The 18391-nt window shown below is 21.2% G+C and overlaps 1 protein-coding gene across 5 annotated transcripts; it reads right to left on the bottom strand.

The window, feature by feature from the left end:
- Positions 1 to 1497: 1497 nt before the first annotated feature.
- On the bottom strand, positions 1498 to 15851 carry LOC122713626 (ubiquitin carboxyl-terminal hydrolase 7). Of its 5 annotated transcripts, XR_006346515.1 has the most exons (19): positions 14972 to 15851; positions 13742 to 13840; positions 12805 to 13077; positions 12509 to 12627; positions 12028 to 12162; positions 11561 to 11755; positions 11110 to 11281; positions 10821 to 11013; positions 10569 to 10722; positions 10106 to 10300; positions 6592 to 6813; positions 6016 to 6310; positions 5536 to 5755; positions 5298 to 5465; positions 4653 to 5157; positions 4503 to 4574; positions 4342 to 4441; positions 3914 to 4204; positions 1498 to 3817 (listed from the first exon to the last, which is right to left on the bottom strand). XR_006346515.1 is itself a non-coding variant. In XM_043934248.1 (18 exons), the coding sequence occupies exons 1-18, from the start codon at positions 15063 to 15065 to the stop codon at positions 4080 to 4082; spliced, it is 3309 nt and encodes a 1102-aa protein (XP_043790183.1). In that variant the 5' UTR covers positions 15066 to 15851; the 3' UTR covers positions 1498 to 4079. The 5 variants fall into 5 exon arrangements, 4 of the variants coding, with proteins under 4 accessions (XP_043790183.1, XP_043790180.1, XP_043790181.1 ...); XM_043934248.1 differs by having other exon boundaries at positions 1498 to 4183; positions 4342 to 4435; XM_043934245.1 differs by having other exon boundaries at positions 1498 to 4204; positions 4342 to 4435.
- Positions 15852 to 18391: the final 2540 nt, after the last annotated feature.

Below are 18391 nucleotides of genomic sequence, written 5' to 3' on the forward strand. Positions count from 1 at the left end.
ATTGAATTACAAAATTTGATGAAAAATATTTACATTATATATCTTACATATTTTTCAAAAATATAGTAAGGATTTGTTCTGATGACAGTAATTATATTATAATATAATATTTAATAATCTGTAAGGAATGATAATTATAAATATAACATTATATAATAGTATTAATAATAAATATTATAATATTATATAATTGTAATGATTATGATAATTTTTATTTTAATATCAAATGTTATATCTAACATATTATAACTACAATCAAATAATAGTGGTGATATGAATAAAATATACAATATTAACACTCATATATAATTATTAAATTGCAAATATAGATTATATTAATTGATGATAAGTTAAAGTAAATTAACTATTTTAATATTAAATAAGAAATTATTTCATTACAAAAATTAAAAATTAAAAATTAAATATTCAATAATTAAAATTCTATTTTAATTTTGAATATATTATTATTTGAGTTTACTATTAATTAAAGAAAATATATAAAAATTAATAATTTCAAAAATAATATTAATTATGTAACATGAAAAATTTTGTTTAAAAAATTTTTTTCAAAGAATTATTTCAAATCATTGTTTACATTTAAATTTCATTAATTTTTTCTTTATATATCATATTAGAGTTTATATCATATTATATAAACTCCTATATATATTTTGTAAATAATAAAAAATATTTTGCAATTAAATAATAAAAAATCATACTTTACAATTTTTGATATTGTTTAAATATTACATTTATCTAACATATTTTAATTAATACAGCAAATGTGCTTTCTTATAAATTATTAAATTATTAAATCTAAAATATAATTTTTTTTTAAATTTAAAATATCTTTTAAATATGTAAATTTGTGTAAATAACAAATAATTTGAATTACTAATTTGGAAAGATAGATAAAAAAATATTTAGTTCTTTGTTTCTTGGCCTACTTATATTTTTTGTATTTTTTTTTTTAAATCAATTTAATTATATACAAGTGTAAAAGTTTTCAAGAATAAATTTTTCTTGTAATATATTCCTATTCGATTTTATATTTAGTATTACTACATAGTTTAATAAATTTATATTTTTACATGAGTTAATTTTTTAATAACAATTTATAATATTAAATGTAATTTGAATTCTTAAAAATAAAATAATATTAACATAAATGTATTAACAGAAATTAAAATATATGACATTGTTGTCAAATAAAATAATCGATTAAAATCGTAAAACATTCATTTTATTCTATTTATTATCAACTATCTTTTCTTTTGTTTACGCTAAAACTATTCCGTAGTTTTCTTTATTCTGCTTTTTATTTGCTTAGAAAAAAATTATTGAAAAATTATTGATAAATTTTACAATCGCAATTGAGCAGCTGCTACAATATTAGCTGTACAAAAACAGAAATGCGTTACAATTAATTACAAGCATCATATCATGTATTAGAAGTGCATTTTTTGCGGATTATTTATTATATGTAAATCTGATATATTTTTGTTATATTTTTATATTTTTTATTATAATACAATAACTTAAATAATTTTCTTCCAATATAATTTTCATATGATTTAGTGCAAAAAATACATAGTTACTATTAACATTGTCACAAGTGATATTCATCTATCTTCAACTTCGAAATCATCATTACTGTTAGTATTCATTGAGGAACGTAACAATAAAATGTATATGTATACAATTAATATACATATGTAATTATATATATATGAATAATAAAACGTAATTTATATTTTCATAGTTTCCAGATATATATATATATGCTATTCCTTCAATCGAAACTTCTGCATTGCTTTTATCAGAAAAGCAAATCAAAAAAATTATCATTAGAAAGAATCAGACTAATGATTTTCATACGTAATTTAATTACAGAAATGAAATTATTAATTTTCTCAATTCTAAAAATTATTTAATATTTCTTTAGTATTTTATCTTTTCATGATTAACAATTTTGAGTTAAAAGAAGAAAAAAAGAACGAAGAAAATTTGAATTTGTTCAAAACCACATAATAAAATAATTGCAGAAATTCTAAATTTTTAATAGGATATATATTAAAATTATTTTTAAGAACAAAAATAATCAACTGCAGTTGAATGTTTACAACGAAACGTATGAAAGCATATACATGATTAAAATTACGGCTGTAGTTAGTCAAACTAGCTGTACACGTTTGGGTTTACAAAATATTGCAATCTTCACAACTAGCATGTCCAGTCTTCGTAAATATTACTGCACATCGCATAAATTTCTTATTTATTATCAATTTATAGTAATTATTCGTCGATGTTGAAATGCGCTTTAAAAAACGTGGCATCATCAGAATAATAACATACTCATAAGAGCTACATTTAATACATTTCTTTAAATTATATAATATATCAATATAAATTATCGTTCCAATTGTGTTGTAGCAATAATTCTAATAGACTAACTAATTAACTTGAATTAAAATCATCAACTTGATATATTTTAAGAGTTTTGTATTGAACTTTAAAATTCTTTCTTTTTTTTTAAATAACTATAATAAACTAAACTCTTAGAAAAAAATTTATTTATTAAATAAATTGAATAAATCGCTCCATCTTCTCTCAATATTTAGTAACATTCTTAGGTATTGTGGAGCCATGAATTAAAACGTCTCGAAGAAAGACTTTAATCACAGTTACAGACAGGAGAAAATGTTGAATAAAAAATGATTCATAAATAATAAGAAATCTTGTAATAATATCGTGGCAAGTTATCGCGTAAAGTGTGCAGTGAATAAAAAATAAAAGAACAAAATTATGAAATAATTAATAAAACAAAAAAAAGCTTGATTAATGAAATTGTGAAATGACCCTTCTTTTTAAATAATTTTTATCTTCCAATATATTCTATATAATTTACTCAAATTGTGATGAATTTGCTATATTCAATGTGTTTTTTCTTTTTTTTTTTTCTGATATTGTAATTGAGATTACTTCGTTATTAATGTTAATCTATTATTACATATTTGCAAAATTTCATAGAATCTCAATAAAATATATATACGCATAAAACACACAAAGAATATTTAAACAAAAAATTTCAGGATGTTTGGAAGACAATCCAGAAATTTTAGAAATTATTTTATGGATATTTTGTAATAATAATTTTGCTAAGAAATATATAATTTAATTATATCGTTCTACTTAATTAAAGTTTAATTAAATTACATTTTATATATAAAAATGCATTAAGAAATGATATAAAATTTTAATTAATATTTATTATTTCGCAAAAAAATATATAGAATGTAAGATTACAATATTAATTATAAGTTTGCGTTTCAAACATCCTGAATGTGATATAAAATAAGAGTATATATAGACAATTTTTTTCTGATTATGGGTATTAAATATTACATCACGTAGAACAGTACATAGTGTTTCTTTGGGTCTTGTTATATTCAATTACAAAGATTTTACGTGGCAGGATCAAATAACTAAAATTTCGAGAAAAAATATACTGTACAGAAGTAGTACGCTATATTTATAAATACCTTTTTGTTTCCTGATACGAGTTTTCTTCATTCTGCAGTTGTTATCCGTATTTCTTTATTTAGTACTAAAATATGCATTTAAATAAATTCTTGTTCTTGACAGACTCGAATGTAATGAAAACAGTGTTTTCAAAAATATTTGTTAAATAATTGCCATTGATCAGCAAAATATTTACAAACATAAAAATTGATTTCGTAGAGAGAAGTGTCTAATCCATTGTTGGAGCATAGTGGAATCAATGTAGTACCATCGATCCAGCCATTACGTAAAATCCCTGTCGATTCGAAAGGGAGAACTTCCATGATGCATAAAGTATCATTGCAGGGTCATTACAGTCTCTTAATCCATCGTATACAAAGCGTAAATTTACCTTTCGTTAACATGATCATAATATTAAAACTGTGTACTATCTGGCTGAAGAACCGAATACAAACGCATTTCCAACCATCGTATATCAGACGTTGCTTTCTTACTATAGAGTCGTATAAATTATATGAGTGGCTGCCTAATTTTATTCTTTTTCGTATGATGAAAATTTAATTGTAAATTTTAATGGCCTTTTCGAGGTAGTTGATACGAGAGCGCTTTGGCGCTTTGTTGACGTGTTCTAGGCCAAGCCAAGGCCTAAGTGGCGATGTGCCTGCATTTAAAAGTGGATAAACTACAAAATTTATTTTTCATCTATGTCAATTTAAAATTTTTTTATTATAAAATAGTTCATTGTTTCATTTATTCTGATATTTTATATCAATTAATTTATATATATATATTCTTTTTTTAATACTTTTTAATACTTACTTTGATTTGGATGAATACGAAAATCTGCAAGATCCATGCAATATTCTGGCGAATCCATAATAAAGTGTGGTTTACCCATTGTTACCACCGCGAACTTAAACTTCAAAGTTTTTTTATGAATTCTCATAAAATATCAAATAAAATTAGATTAGGATGCCTACCTTTTCGAATTCTTTTTCCTGTACTCCCAATTTCTTCAATAATCTTTCCTTCATTTTTGGAAAAGGCTCACCCTATGTAGATACAAATAAAAATATTTGTAACTGAAATTAAATTATTTATTTAGAAATTTTTTTTGTTATTATACTTACATGTTTGATTTTAAAGAAAAAGGGAATACCAAATGTTGAAAAAATATCTTTATGGAAATGTGCAACAGGAACCAACATTTCATCATCTGCCAAATTTAATTCATCATTTGGAATTTCTTCTATCCTGTATAATTTTGTACCAGATGTATTTAAGTTATCTAAAGGTACATCTTCTCTTGGACCAGGTGAGACTTTACTAGAATTAATTTCTAATATCCTTAATTTTCCGGATCCATTTTCTGATAATTCTACTTGTTTTTTAGCTTCTTCAAGCAATGTTGCTACTGTTCCGTTTTTGTTAGGATAAAGAATAATTTCCTTTTCTTCTTTAAGAGATGGACCAACCCATATACATTTGAATTGCTTTTTATTTTCAAGTTCATTTACTCTAATACTAAGCTGTTGATAATATAATTTTTTCGCTTTAGGTTTACAGTAAGAAACCAAATCTTTCAATGAACCTTCAAATGTACATTTTAATGGATGTCCAGGTGAATCTTTGTAACTGAAATATAAAAAATATAATATTTATATATGTAAATTTAATTATAATATTAATTATATTATAATTAATAAAAATAATAATAAATATATATTTATATAAATTATAATTATAATATTAAATATTACATTATATTTTCTTACGTTTGACATTTAAAGAACTGCAGAAGATAAGGATCTGTACCAAGTCTCTGTGCCACAGCTCTTGCCATTTGGTCATATGTCATTCTTAATGAAAGTTCCATTGTAAAACCAGTATCATTAGGAATCGTTTTATCACAAAATGTAACTTCTACTCTATGAAATAGATCTCTAAAATATAAAATTTTCATGTTAGATTTTTTGTGAAAAATATCAAATTTCGTAAGCAATCCTAACTTACTTAAAATATTCTCTACATGTTGGAAGCTCATACATTTGATTGTCTCCTTCTTTTTGAAAAACAATAATATCTCCATCCATTAATTCTTCAAGAACTTTTTCTAATGGTTCTGTTAGATTATCTATTTTTTCTACCAAATTTGGCTTAATTTCTTCATAAAGAGCTAATTCCGTATCAGGTGGAAAACCAGCTCTCTCATTTAAAATTGGTATAAGTTCCTCTGCATAAAATCATAATAATAATTATTTCTTACTGCTGTGAGATAAAAAATAAATTATTAACTAACAATTGAATTCTAAATTAATATTTAATTAAAATATTTCCAGAAAATCTATAAATATTACAAACAATAATTATATAAATTATATAAATATATAAATTATATAAATTTTTTTTATTACTTTTAATATTGATAAAATAATATTAAATAAAAAATAAAAAACAAATTAAGAAAAGAAAATTAATTAAAATAAAACTTACGGACTTTAGCTGTGACAGGCATATAATGATGTCCACAGTAATGAATCTTTTTATTTTTAGGATCATATAATTTAAAAAATAAGAGAACATCAGTATCTTTATCGAAAGGTGGTAATGCTGTTAAATCAGAATCTGGAGGAACAAGTTCAACAAATACATTCCAAACATTCGGGTTTTCCGCGCATTGATAAATAGATTTTTGAAGATCATTTTCTAATTCAATTGGCATTGGTCTACAAGTTTGATTTGAACGTACATTCAATGGCCATAGACGAATTTGCTCTATTGGATATTTCTGTAGAAATAGAATGAATTCCACAAGATTAATTATTTCAATTTCATAATATTTTAACTCCATAAAATCTTGTTACTCTTAAGTATAAGTTTTCAATCACCTACCGTATTTGTAGATGATCACAACAATATAATATATAATCAAATAGCAGCACGTATTATGAAGTCACACCAATATTTCAATCAAATAATTAAAAATATCGATAAAAGAAAATATCGATACTAATATATTTTAATATAATATGATGAGAGCAATAGCATGAAAAATTTTTCAACACTTACCAAGCTATCACTCAGCAATTCGAGAAACTCGTGCAAGGTACACTGCTTACGTACGCGAAATACACGATACAAAGCATGTTCTGGATCATACAAGTCATTCCCTTGGTGACCGTCAAAATTATCCTCAAGAAGGACGTTGACGGTTATATACAAGTATGCTTCTGTTCTTTCCTTTCTTCGTATTTGTTCCAGCCTCTTCTCCTCTTGCAGCCTCTCCACCAGCTAGACCAACAAAATTAAAATTATCCATATATGTACTAAATTCATCTCATTGGTAATTTTTCCTCATCTGTCTTCTAAAATTTAAACTTTTAGAAAAGCAGTGTACTAGTATCATGCTTTTGAGATTCGAGAACAAATAGTATTCGAAACATCAAAAGAATGAATTTTGTTTGTCCTTTATATAATTTTAATTTTGTTCATCTGCCGCAATACAGACTACTACGTCAAACAATTACACAATGAAAATTATTCAGCTGTGAATGATGGTTACATACTTCATAAATTAATACAAATAATATTAAAAAATAAATATAATATTTAAAATATTAATGAATCACAGGGATGATTTTTAATGGTTATAATAATTTATAAAATTTATTAAATTATAATCCTATAAATTTCCTAATATTTTTATTTTATCTATAGATTAGTTTTAAATTTTGATTAAAATATATGCTCAGTTAAATTTTATTAAAATCTGATCTATTAAATAATTTACACTTATCCCCATTCTTTTCTCATTATTCAATCTTCTAGTCTTTGTTTTTGATTTCAGATTTGATTTTGGATAGATAAAATAAAAATAGATATAATGAAAAAAAAATAAGATAAACATTAGCAGAAATACAAAAAAAAAAAAAGGAAAATATCATGCAATAAAGAAAAATTTATTTTCTTTAATTTTCATTTAATTTTTATGAAAATTGTATCATGAATTGTTGAGATACTTTCAATTAGAATGAATTCATAATGTAATAGTGAAACATATATAATAGAATGAAACATAATGTAATAGTTTTAATGTTCAAATCATTATAAATAACTATAGATAATATTGAATTTTAATTATTAATAAAATGAATCCATTTTCATGTCATGATTAGATTTAGTTTAATCAAAAAAATCTCAACAACTAAGTTCTCATAATATTTAATAATATTATTAAAAATAAGACAAAAATTATAGATAGTGAAATTTTCATTGCTAATTTCTTTTTTTTTTTTCAACATCCCCTCAGATCTTGACCATGACTGTGTAATGCGTTCTATTTTGTTTAATTATAACTCTATATTCTATAATATCCTTTTGTTTAATGAATTATATTTGAATCAATTCTGAAAAAAAAGTGTAATATTGTTCGAAAAAATTTAATTACTGTTTCGAACTTAATTAAATTTAACTGAGTCTTATTTTATATAAAGTTTCATATTAAAAATATATTTTTTGTTAAAATAAGAATAATATAATAATATAAATACTGATAAACAGTATGTACAAATCTCAATTATCATACTTGTATATTATGAATATTTATCAAAATACATGACCATCATTTATGCCAAATAATAATAAAAATGTAATGTATAACTATAGTAGTGTGGAGATGCTTCACATTTGAATTATTATTATGCGGATGTTTTAAATAATAATATAGCTATACTTTTAACAAGTAAAATATAAAGATGGTAGCAAATTAACTAATGTGATTTTAATGTTTGAAATTCTCTAGTATTCAATAGTTTATTCTATATCTTTTCATTAATTTTATATCTAAGATAAAGATTAATATTATATAGGTATTTTATAGTTATTGTGAAATATATATATATATATATATTCACTTTGTTCATGAGGCATTGAATTTTTCTATTTATTAATATGTAACAACAAATAAATAGATAGCATCTGTTAATGGTGATACTGACTATTAACATTGACAAAATTTAATGAATTAACGACTCGATTAATTGATTTAGACCTTATTACAAGGTTCGATATCCTAATTTTATTATTAACGTTGATTCAAAATATTAATTCATAAAAATCATAAATTTGATTAATATAAATCACATTTCACCTCACTCACTAAATCTTCATTAAATAACAAATACACCTTAGAAGACGTATTAAGGAAGAAACAGACATTAATAAATCCTACTCATAATTCATTTTCTCTTTTTCCACAATATTATCTATTTCATGAGTTTAAAACTCATTATTTCAAATCAGATTTTGAATAATTATTTCACTCTATTAACTAATAAGTCTTTCCTGCCAGTATTTTTCTTATAATTATTCACACATTTTCAACCTATTTTGCGATATGTCTGTGCATTTGTTACCCAAAGCTTTAGAATACTACAATACAATTATTTTTTTAGGTATAATATCATACAATATTTATTACAATAAACATTTCAAAACGATTCTAAGGCTCATCATGATAATAGCCTAATAATCAGATTTATGCCAACCCGATTGCAATTTTTAAAATACCTGAAGTGCAACGCGTACATTAATTATAGCTGTATAATCTTTAGACAACTAATATATAAATATAAAATTTGTAAGTAATGAAAAAAATAAATTAGAAGAATCAACAAAAATTTCATTTTTACATGACTCAATCGTCCATACAAAAAAATCCTCTGTCGAAAAGATAAAAATACTTTCATTTGAATAAAACAAATCTCTATATATAACATTAATTAGTAAAGATCTACTGATAATATACATTTCAGACAACTGTAATATAACATTTTACATTGATTAATTAATTGATTAATCATATTAGAACAAAATATTTTTGTATATAAACTTTAATTCGATGTATGACGTAAAGAATTTTTTCCTCTTTTTTAAATATAAAATAAATATCAGCAAAATAATGCGCGCGTAACACTTTACGTCACACAAAGTGTGACATATTACATGCAACATGTACCTGAAAATGGAGACAATGTATACAATATCAACATTTGGTGATATAACAGCATGAAGCTGATAACGCTATAAATTTCTGGTTATTAAAAAATATTAAGAGAAATTTTATAACAAATATTTGAAAATATATATATATGTATGTATAGGTGCTAAAAAAAATATTAATTTATTAAATTTAATTTGTAGATATTATTTTCTGATTTAATTCATATATCCAAAATATTGAATCTATTCGAATATGTTCCTATGTTATTAAACTCATTTCATCTTCGTATTTAACTTGATGTAATGTTTTATGAATTTAATGATTTTCTATGTTATGAGCTAAAATTAGCTCAAAACATATTTAAGAAATGGAAAGTTTTGTTGGAAAAAATTCAACCAATTTACAACTCTTTCCATTTTTTTAAAAATCATGAATATAGAGATTTGGATTTCGAGAATTTTGCGTGCACGGACGAAGAGTCGTAGTCTCTGTATGTGAGTCTTTAATTGAGTCAGTCGCGTCTTTGTCACGTTCAAGGTCGCTCAACTCCTGGGAAAGCTCTCTTTGTAGGACGTTTCTGACCTCTTGAGGTATATCCTCTTCCTTAACTTCTTGTAAGACGTTTTCCAACTCAGAGTCCCTTATGTACACCAACATATAGGCATTCGTACAATGTTTCACAGCTATAGACATATCCTCATCTTGACCACCATAATTATGTTCAATAGCTTCTTGTTTTGTACACCTTGAGACGACATCATCGTCGAATTTGCACCACTGTTTCAAGATTGAGTATACATAATCAATGGTATTCCATTTGCATGGAATTATTACTTAAAATTATTTAAAAACAAAATTAAATTGAAAAATATATAAAATTATTTTTAATAAAAATAAAACACATAAACGATATATGCTATTAGGAACAAAATTATAAATTATAAATTATAAATTAATTATAAAATTATAAATTATTTTAATATAATATAATTATTTTATTATTCTATATTTTCATATTTATGTATAATATAAAAACTACACATACTTTTCCATCACCAGCTGGATTGATAAATACAACATAATGTCCACCATGATTATCTCCACTATGAACTAAGACTGCATGCAATGTGTAATCTGCACTTGTTGTTTCTTTATTTTGTAAATATTTGCCAAGACTTATTTTTTCATAAAATTCAAACCTTAATAAAATAATATATAAATTTATAAAGATTAAAAATATAATAAAAAATAAATTTTACATAATAATAACTTATTTATATATATAATAATAACTTACCTATCATTAAATTTCACAGAACAATCTGTAACTGGATCATATTGAAATCGCATTAAATGTAAATGCAATACTGGTGGAAATGACGAAAAGATAACACCTTTTTCCGCCTCTTGTAAACCATTTTCTCCCGCATCATATTTATTATCACCATCCAGACTTTCAGTACTCACATAATCATTAAACGACTCATAAACTAAAATTAATTTTTAATATAATATAATATTTTATATAACACAAAAAACATGAAATTTTTATCTAATTAAAAGATTTCTTCACATATATTACTTACTATTTTTCTTTCCTTTAATATTTAATTGTATATCATAGAAAGTTTCAACCCTAGTTGATTTATAATCAATATTTTTACACTTGATAAATGACACCATTTTTCCTTCAAATAATTTTGGCACTGTACCTTCTACACATGTACCTTTCATTTTACTTTCCAACTTATCTAAAAGCTATAATAATTATTAGTAAAAATATATAATAATAATAATAATATAAATATATAATAATAATAATAAAATATATAATAATAATAATAAAATAATTAATAATAATAAAAATCCATTATCTATTTACAGAGATAAATAATTATTAAGTTAAGATATTTTAAATTAATATGTTAAAGATATTATAAGTTTTATAATAATTATAATAAATTAATAATAATAATAAACTAATAGTATAATAAGTTATAATAATAAACTAATTCCTTAACAGTATTAATTCCTTACCACACGTAAAAATTCTTGTACATCATGTTGCATAAAAGAATCCAATGTTTCCCAACCAAAACTTTTAGTTAATTTTTTTGTACCTACTGGTTTATCAGAGAATTGCAATTCATGAAATACCCTTTGTAAAGCCAAAGCAACACTTTTACTAGAATCATCACTTTCAGTCGGCATTTTGTAGACTGCTTTACGTAACTGAAAATATAAAAAAAGTAAATGACTAAATATTTGCATTGCAATTACAAAAATTTTAGACTCTAAAAAATAAAATTGCTTATTAATTTTGAAAAATATTGTAAAATTTATTTTACTTGAGCTAACCTGATAATCTCATAATATCCATATTTTGTTGTGTTCCACTATTATTTTATATTAATATAATATACACAATATGCATTGTAATAAATTTTAAATTATAAATTTAATTTACAAATTTTCAAATATTTAAAATGATTTTATTAATTTACCTGATTAGTAAAATACAAAGTTTGAAGCAAAGAATTCATATAGCATGTAGCACCTTGATTTTTTAAACCTACAAATCCTGTATGCTTTTTACTATCCCAACTGACACCATGTGGAGCATCAGCCATGACATGAACCTATTTTAAAGAAATAAATATTATAATATTTTTATAATATTATAAAAACAATTTAAAAACAATTTAAATATATTTAATATAATTTTTAAAAATTTTATAGAAAAATGAATGTGGAATAGAAACTAATGATATTTATTTAATGATATTTATCTCATAAATCTAATTTGAAAAATTAGTTTATAAAAGAATCAAAAAGTTAAAAATTTCATCATATTTTAATTGAAAATAATTTAAATTAAATAACATGAGCATATAGTAAATAATGAAAAATTTAAAAATCTGTATATTTAAATTTAAAACAAAATTTTTATATTATTTTTTTTTAAATATTTATAACATCACTAACCTCAAGTGTAATAGAATCATCTTTAATAAAACCTTTATCAGGATCCAAAACATCTTGCCATGTCATAAAATGACTAAATCCCCAATCATTTTCTTTACTATAGAAAAGATGTTGAATCTCTAAAATGAGAATTATACTTAAATATATTTTAAAATATATAATAATATGAGAAGTTATAATATATAAAATCTAAAAAATTAAAAATTAAATGAAATTAATCAATAATTTACTGGAAATAAAATGTGATATAGATTATATATTAATATATTAATATATAAATATATTAATATACTAACTTCTACTAAATGGTTCCTGTCCTTCCTTACAAGAAAGTAATCGAAGATCTGCAACTGCATAACAACTCCACGATGATTCGCTTTCTCCATTACATTGCAAGAAGAAACCAAGTGATTTTTGAGGAGCTCTATCTTGTGTTTGACTTGATCTTGGCATTACCATTATCTTCCATGGTAAATTACGAACATAACATGGAGGTGATAACTGAGTTTCTTTCATTTTAGAAAGATTTTCCACTGTATAGCGAAATGTTGCTTCTGATCTTGCTTCGTCTATTAAAAAAATATTAATAAAATTTAAAAAAACGAAAAAATTAAAATTTAAAAAATTTTTTTTTAATTTAAGATATTATAATAATTATTTTAATAACTATACTAATTAATCTATTTTAATAATTCATAACTAATATTTTCAAATTTTATAATATATTGAAGAAAAGAAACATTAAACAATTTTTAAATAATATAAATGATTTTTTATTTTTTTATTTGAAAATGTATAATAAAAGAATTAAAAAATTTTATTTTTTCTTATTTACATAAAATGCTATTTAATTATATTTTATATTAATAACTGTTTCTTATTAAAGTATATTTAAATTTTTATTATTATAACAGAAGTTTTCTGAAGATTATATAAAAAAATTATGTTATTTTATTATTTACTACAAATTATAATATTATAAACTATAATTTTTGAGTTCTTTTCTATAAACTTAATTGTTAATATAATTTAAATAATCTATTAAAAATAAAAAATTATAGTATTTTTTATTAAAATTTGTATGAAATTAATTGTTAATATAAAAATTATTAAATTATAAAATATAAATTATTAATTATATATATTTTTTATATAAAGTTAAATATTATATTTAATTCAGAATCAAAAATATTATCAATAAAATAAATTCTTTAAAAATATTTTTTTTCCTACCTTCCTCCATTTCTTGATCTTGAACTATACAAGCTAATTCTGATTCTCCGTTCATAGGACTAGTATCATTGCCATCTCCTCCACCATCATTTGGTGTTTCTAGAAGGTTAAGACATCTATTACTGCAAAATTTTTAAAAAATTGCTTTTTGAAAAAAGCTTTTAGAAATTTAAAAATAAATTGAATGGATAAAATTACATTTTACGATGAGTTATGCACTGTTTTATATATGATATATAAATTTTTAACATTAGTGTACTTTATATTTTTTATACATGAAAGATCGCACATTACCAAATATAATAAATACTTTTGTGCTGTAGATTACCTAGATAGATAACATTAAATATGAAACTAAAAAATTTAATTAAAATTTTATAATCTTAATAAAATGATTTACAGAAATATCCATGTGGTAATTTATACAAATACTTAGTGAAAAATGCTGTGTCTGATTTTAATCATTTTGACATAATTAAATAACAAATGAATGTTTTTACCAAATGAAGAACTACACATTTATAAATTGTTAAAAAAATTAAAATATATTCAAAATATTTCTATTAATATAGTAAAAAAAAAAAAAATAAATTATAAATTATATAAAATATATTTAAAATAATTTATCTAAAATATTTTCATTTTATTTTTTTTTATCACATTTTAAATAATTTGTAATATTTTTTATACATACTATATACTATATATATATATTTTTTTTTTTTATTTATATGTATCTAATATGTATATATTAGATATTATGTATTGATATTCTTATAATTCTTATAATTCTTATAATTGATATTCTAAATCTATTATAAAAGATATAAATAATTGGATATTACATATATAACTTTTAATTTTATTTTTTTTAATATAAATTGTAACTATATAATAAATTAATAATCTAATATTAAGTCAAAATTATTCAAAATGTAATATCTTTGCAAATTATATTAACATAATATAATATAAAATATTCAAATTGCAATAATTATTTATATTTTTAATTATAAATTCAATATAATTTTTATTTTAATTTTCTTATTTTAAATTCTATTTAAAATAAATATACATACATATGGAAACAAAATTTATTATAAAATGTTCATATTAACGTATAATGTTCGAAGTATTTTCCATAACCTTCAATATAAAAATCAAAACATATGAAACTAATTTAAAATTATAAAAATTAAATAAACTATTACAAATGAATGAAAATTGTACCTCCTTCTTGTGTATCCATTTCTTCAACTTCATTAACCTGAACTGGTGCCAGGTTGAGTTGTTTAAGATTTTCTTGATCGTTAACGTGGTTCATCGCAATGCCGATATTGATGGTCGTCTTGATTGCGCCGGGAACCTCGGAGGCGGCTTCCGCCGTCGAGGTTACTTCTGAAGTTAATTTAACTGATGTAACTATGTACGAATTGCGAGCAAAAATTGACTGTTGTCGTTCAATAAACTGATTATTTTCGTCAGGGACGGAAGATTTTTGCTCAAGCAAATTTTGCTCTTGTACTTGTTCAATTCCAATCGTAACCGGGTTCGCGTCACTACTACGACTTGAGAGCGATGTCGTTTTACCACACGACGATTGATATTTACTTGTGATGAGCCCAATTTCTGCGGCTATCAAATGCCCCCGCTTTTTCGGGGGACGCCCACAACATATATTCCACCCTTGTGCAATATCTTCGTAATTTCTACGTTGTCCCTGCTTTTGTCGCTACAACTATTTCTTTTCTTATTCCTGTAGTATCTATCTTGCTCACACTTTTCACTTTGTACTCCCTCACTCTTTCTCGACCGATCCGAGAAACGGTTTCCGCACCGCGGGACCGGCGCGCTACTAATCGTGAAATCTACGTACTTCTTGCAAACTTCAGCTCCACTATGTTTCGATCTTAATACTCTTTCCAACCTCTGCCAATAATTCTCCGTGCTAACAAATTTTTTTATCAGTGTTTCCAGTTTTTTAATTTGATTACTGAAACACTCAGCTGATGTTTTCACGAAAAAAGATAGAACGATCTGCTTTGATGATCGTCTCTCAAATCTCTTTTACGTGAAAATAAACAAAATGGCGACGAACTACACTGTTCTATTGCTTACCTCTTGCCTGTCCGTTCTGCATGCAATTCGTATAGGCCACGAAATGATTCTTTAGATGGCATACTCAATACTATATTTTAGTTCATTAATAAGAAAAGAATAAGGATAATATGAGTACAAACTGTTCTATATATATTTTTAAGAGAATATTATATTTTTGTTTTTATACTTTTAAATTTATATTAAGAACAACAAATTAATATTTTTTTTATCAATTATTAAAGAAAAATAATAATTAGTTACTTACTAACTTTAAAAAGTATTTTTTAAAGCTAATTATAGTTACAAAAAAAATTGAAATTAAATATTATATATTTATTATATATTAATTTTTATAATTGATATCATTTTTATAGTAATGAAATACATATGTCTCAAAAATTTCAAAACAAAAATATAAGAGTTGTATAACATTTAAACAATACAACGAATATTAAATACTTATAAAATTTTATTATTTTACTTATAATATATAAAAATAAAATTTAAATATCGCGCTTAATATTAAATCTATATATTGTTTATTGAATCAGTAACAGAAGTAAATAAATCAAATCATTATTTAAATATATAAAAGAGGAAATAAAAGTATAAAAAAATTTTTTTACATAAATAAAATTATAATGACATTAATAAATTGAAGAAATTTTTAATAAAATTAAAATGTTAATTAATTATAATCAATATGAATTATTGCATTTATGCAAATCATTAATATATTTTATGATTTATATCTAAATTAATATTATATATTTTGTACATTCAAAAATATTACATTTTATAAATTTTTTATATATATTTATATTTCTATATATTTTTATTTATTTTATTTTATTTAATTAACTGGAATAAAATAATTAAATAATTTATTAAATTTAGAATAATGATAAAATCAAAATAAAAAAAATTATTGATATAATTACAATTAATTATTTTTATATACTATATATAATTTGATTATTTGATTATAATTCTAGATTAAATTAGTTTTAATATTAAAATATAGTTTTACAAAAATATTGTTATATTTTTGTATTAAAATAAATTTATTTTTAATTATAGCAATTTCATATATTATATTATATATTTCATATATTATATCGTATATATATAATATAATATAATATATCATATATATTATGTTATAAATACGTATAGGTTTGATTTATATTATGTAATTCAATAAATATAATATAAGAATTTATATCATTGAATTAAATTTGAAATATATATATGTACGTAATAATATTATGAAAAATGCATTCAAAATTAAAAAATTCTATCATATTACTAGATTTAATGTTAGGTTATAAGTGAAAAAAATTATTAAAAAACACTATAAGTTTTAATATTCACAATAAAATATTGCTGTATTTAAGTTTCAAAAATAAGTATTTCTAAAATTTATAAAATTCTATTTCATTTTACACACTCACACACAATATGATGTTTCAAAAATTTAATATATAATAAAGCATTTTTATAATAAATATTTTTATTGATATATTAATAACTTATAATTTCAAATATTATTAATTTATATAAATTTATAATTATATTAATTTATATTAATTTTTATATAAATTTTATTTATAATATTTTGTTATAATTTGTTAAATATTCATTATTTATTTTATTTTTTATCTTATGTTTATAAAATCCAGTTAAATATATATTTTTAAAAATAATTTTTTCTATTTAAAATTAATTTAAATAATAATAAAATAATAAATTAATAAAATATTTAAATCTATTAATTAATTATATTATTCCTGAAAGATACAAATAAAATAATTTCATTAATTAATTATATTACTTACTTCTCATATTCATAATAAAAATAACTTTTCATATATGTATGTATTATTATTAATAAATGTAATTTATATAAAATATTATCTAATTTTATATATTTTATAATATATATATATATTATCTAATTTTATATACAAATATGCATATAATAAAAATAAAAAATATCTTAAGTATATAGATTATGTTAATAATTTAATTATATATATACATGTACTATATATAATATATATAATATATATAATACATATAATAATAATAAATTTTATTACCACAATAAATAAATTATAAAATGTATAAATAATTCTGATCATTTATACATTTTATAAAAATTGATATGTAATAAATTGCATTAAAAATTATACAATAACAAAAAATTATATAACATTATTTAAATATAAATTAATCTCAATAAAATAATTGACATTTATTTCCATAAAAAATAATATTAAAGATTCTATAATAAAGAATTTTCATTAGTTATTTAAATATTTATTTTCAAAAAAAAATATTTTGTATTTATAAATATTTATATTATAACTGTGATTATCATATGTGTTAGCAAACAATTTTTTAATGAAAGATATTAATAGAAAAAAAAAAAAGAAAGAAAATATACAAAAAAAATATATAAAAAATTGGACTTTATAAATTGAATAAATATATATATAATTTATTTATTAAATTGAATTAATATATATATTGATAAAAATAAATATA

Source organism: Apis laboriosa, unplaced genomic scaffold (assembly GCF_014066325.1).
Source record: "Apis laboriosa isolate Shangri-la unplaced genomic scaffold, ASM1406632v1 scaffold25_cov139, whole genome shotgun sequence".
Classification (NCBI taxonomy): domain Eukaryota; kingdom Metazoa; phylum Arthropoda; class Insecta; order Hymenoptera; family Apidae; genus Apis; species Apis laboriosa.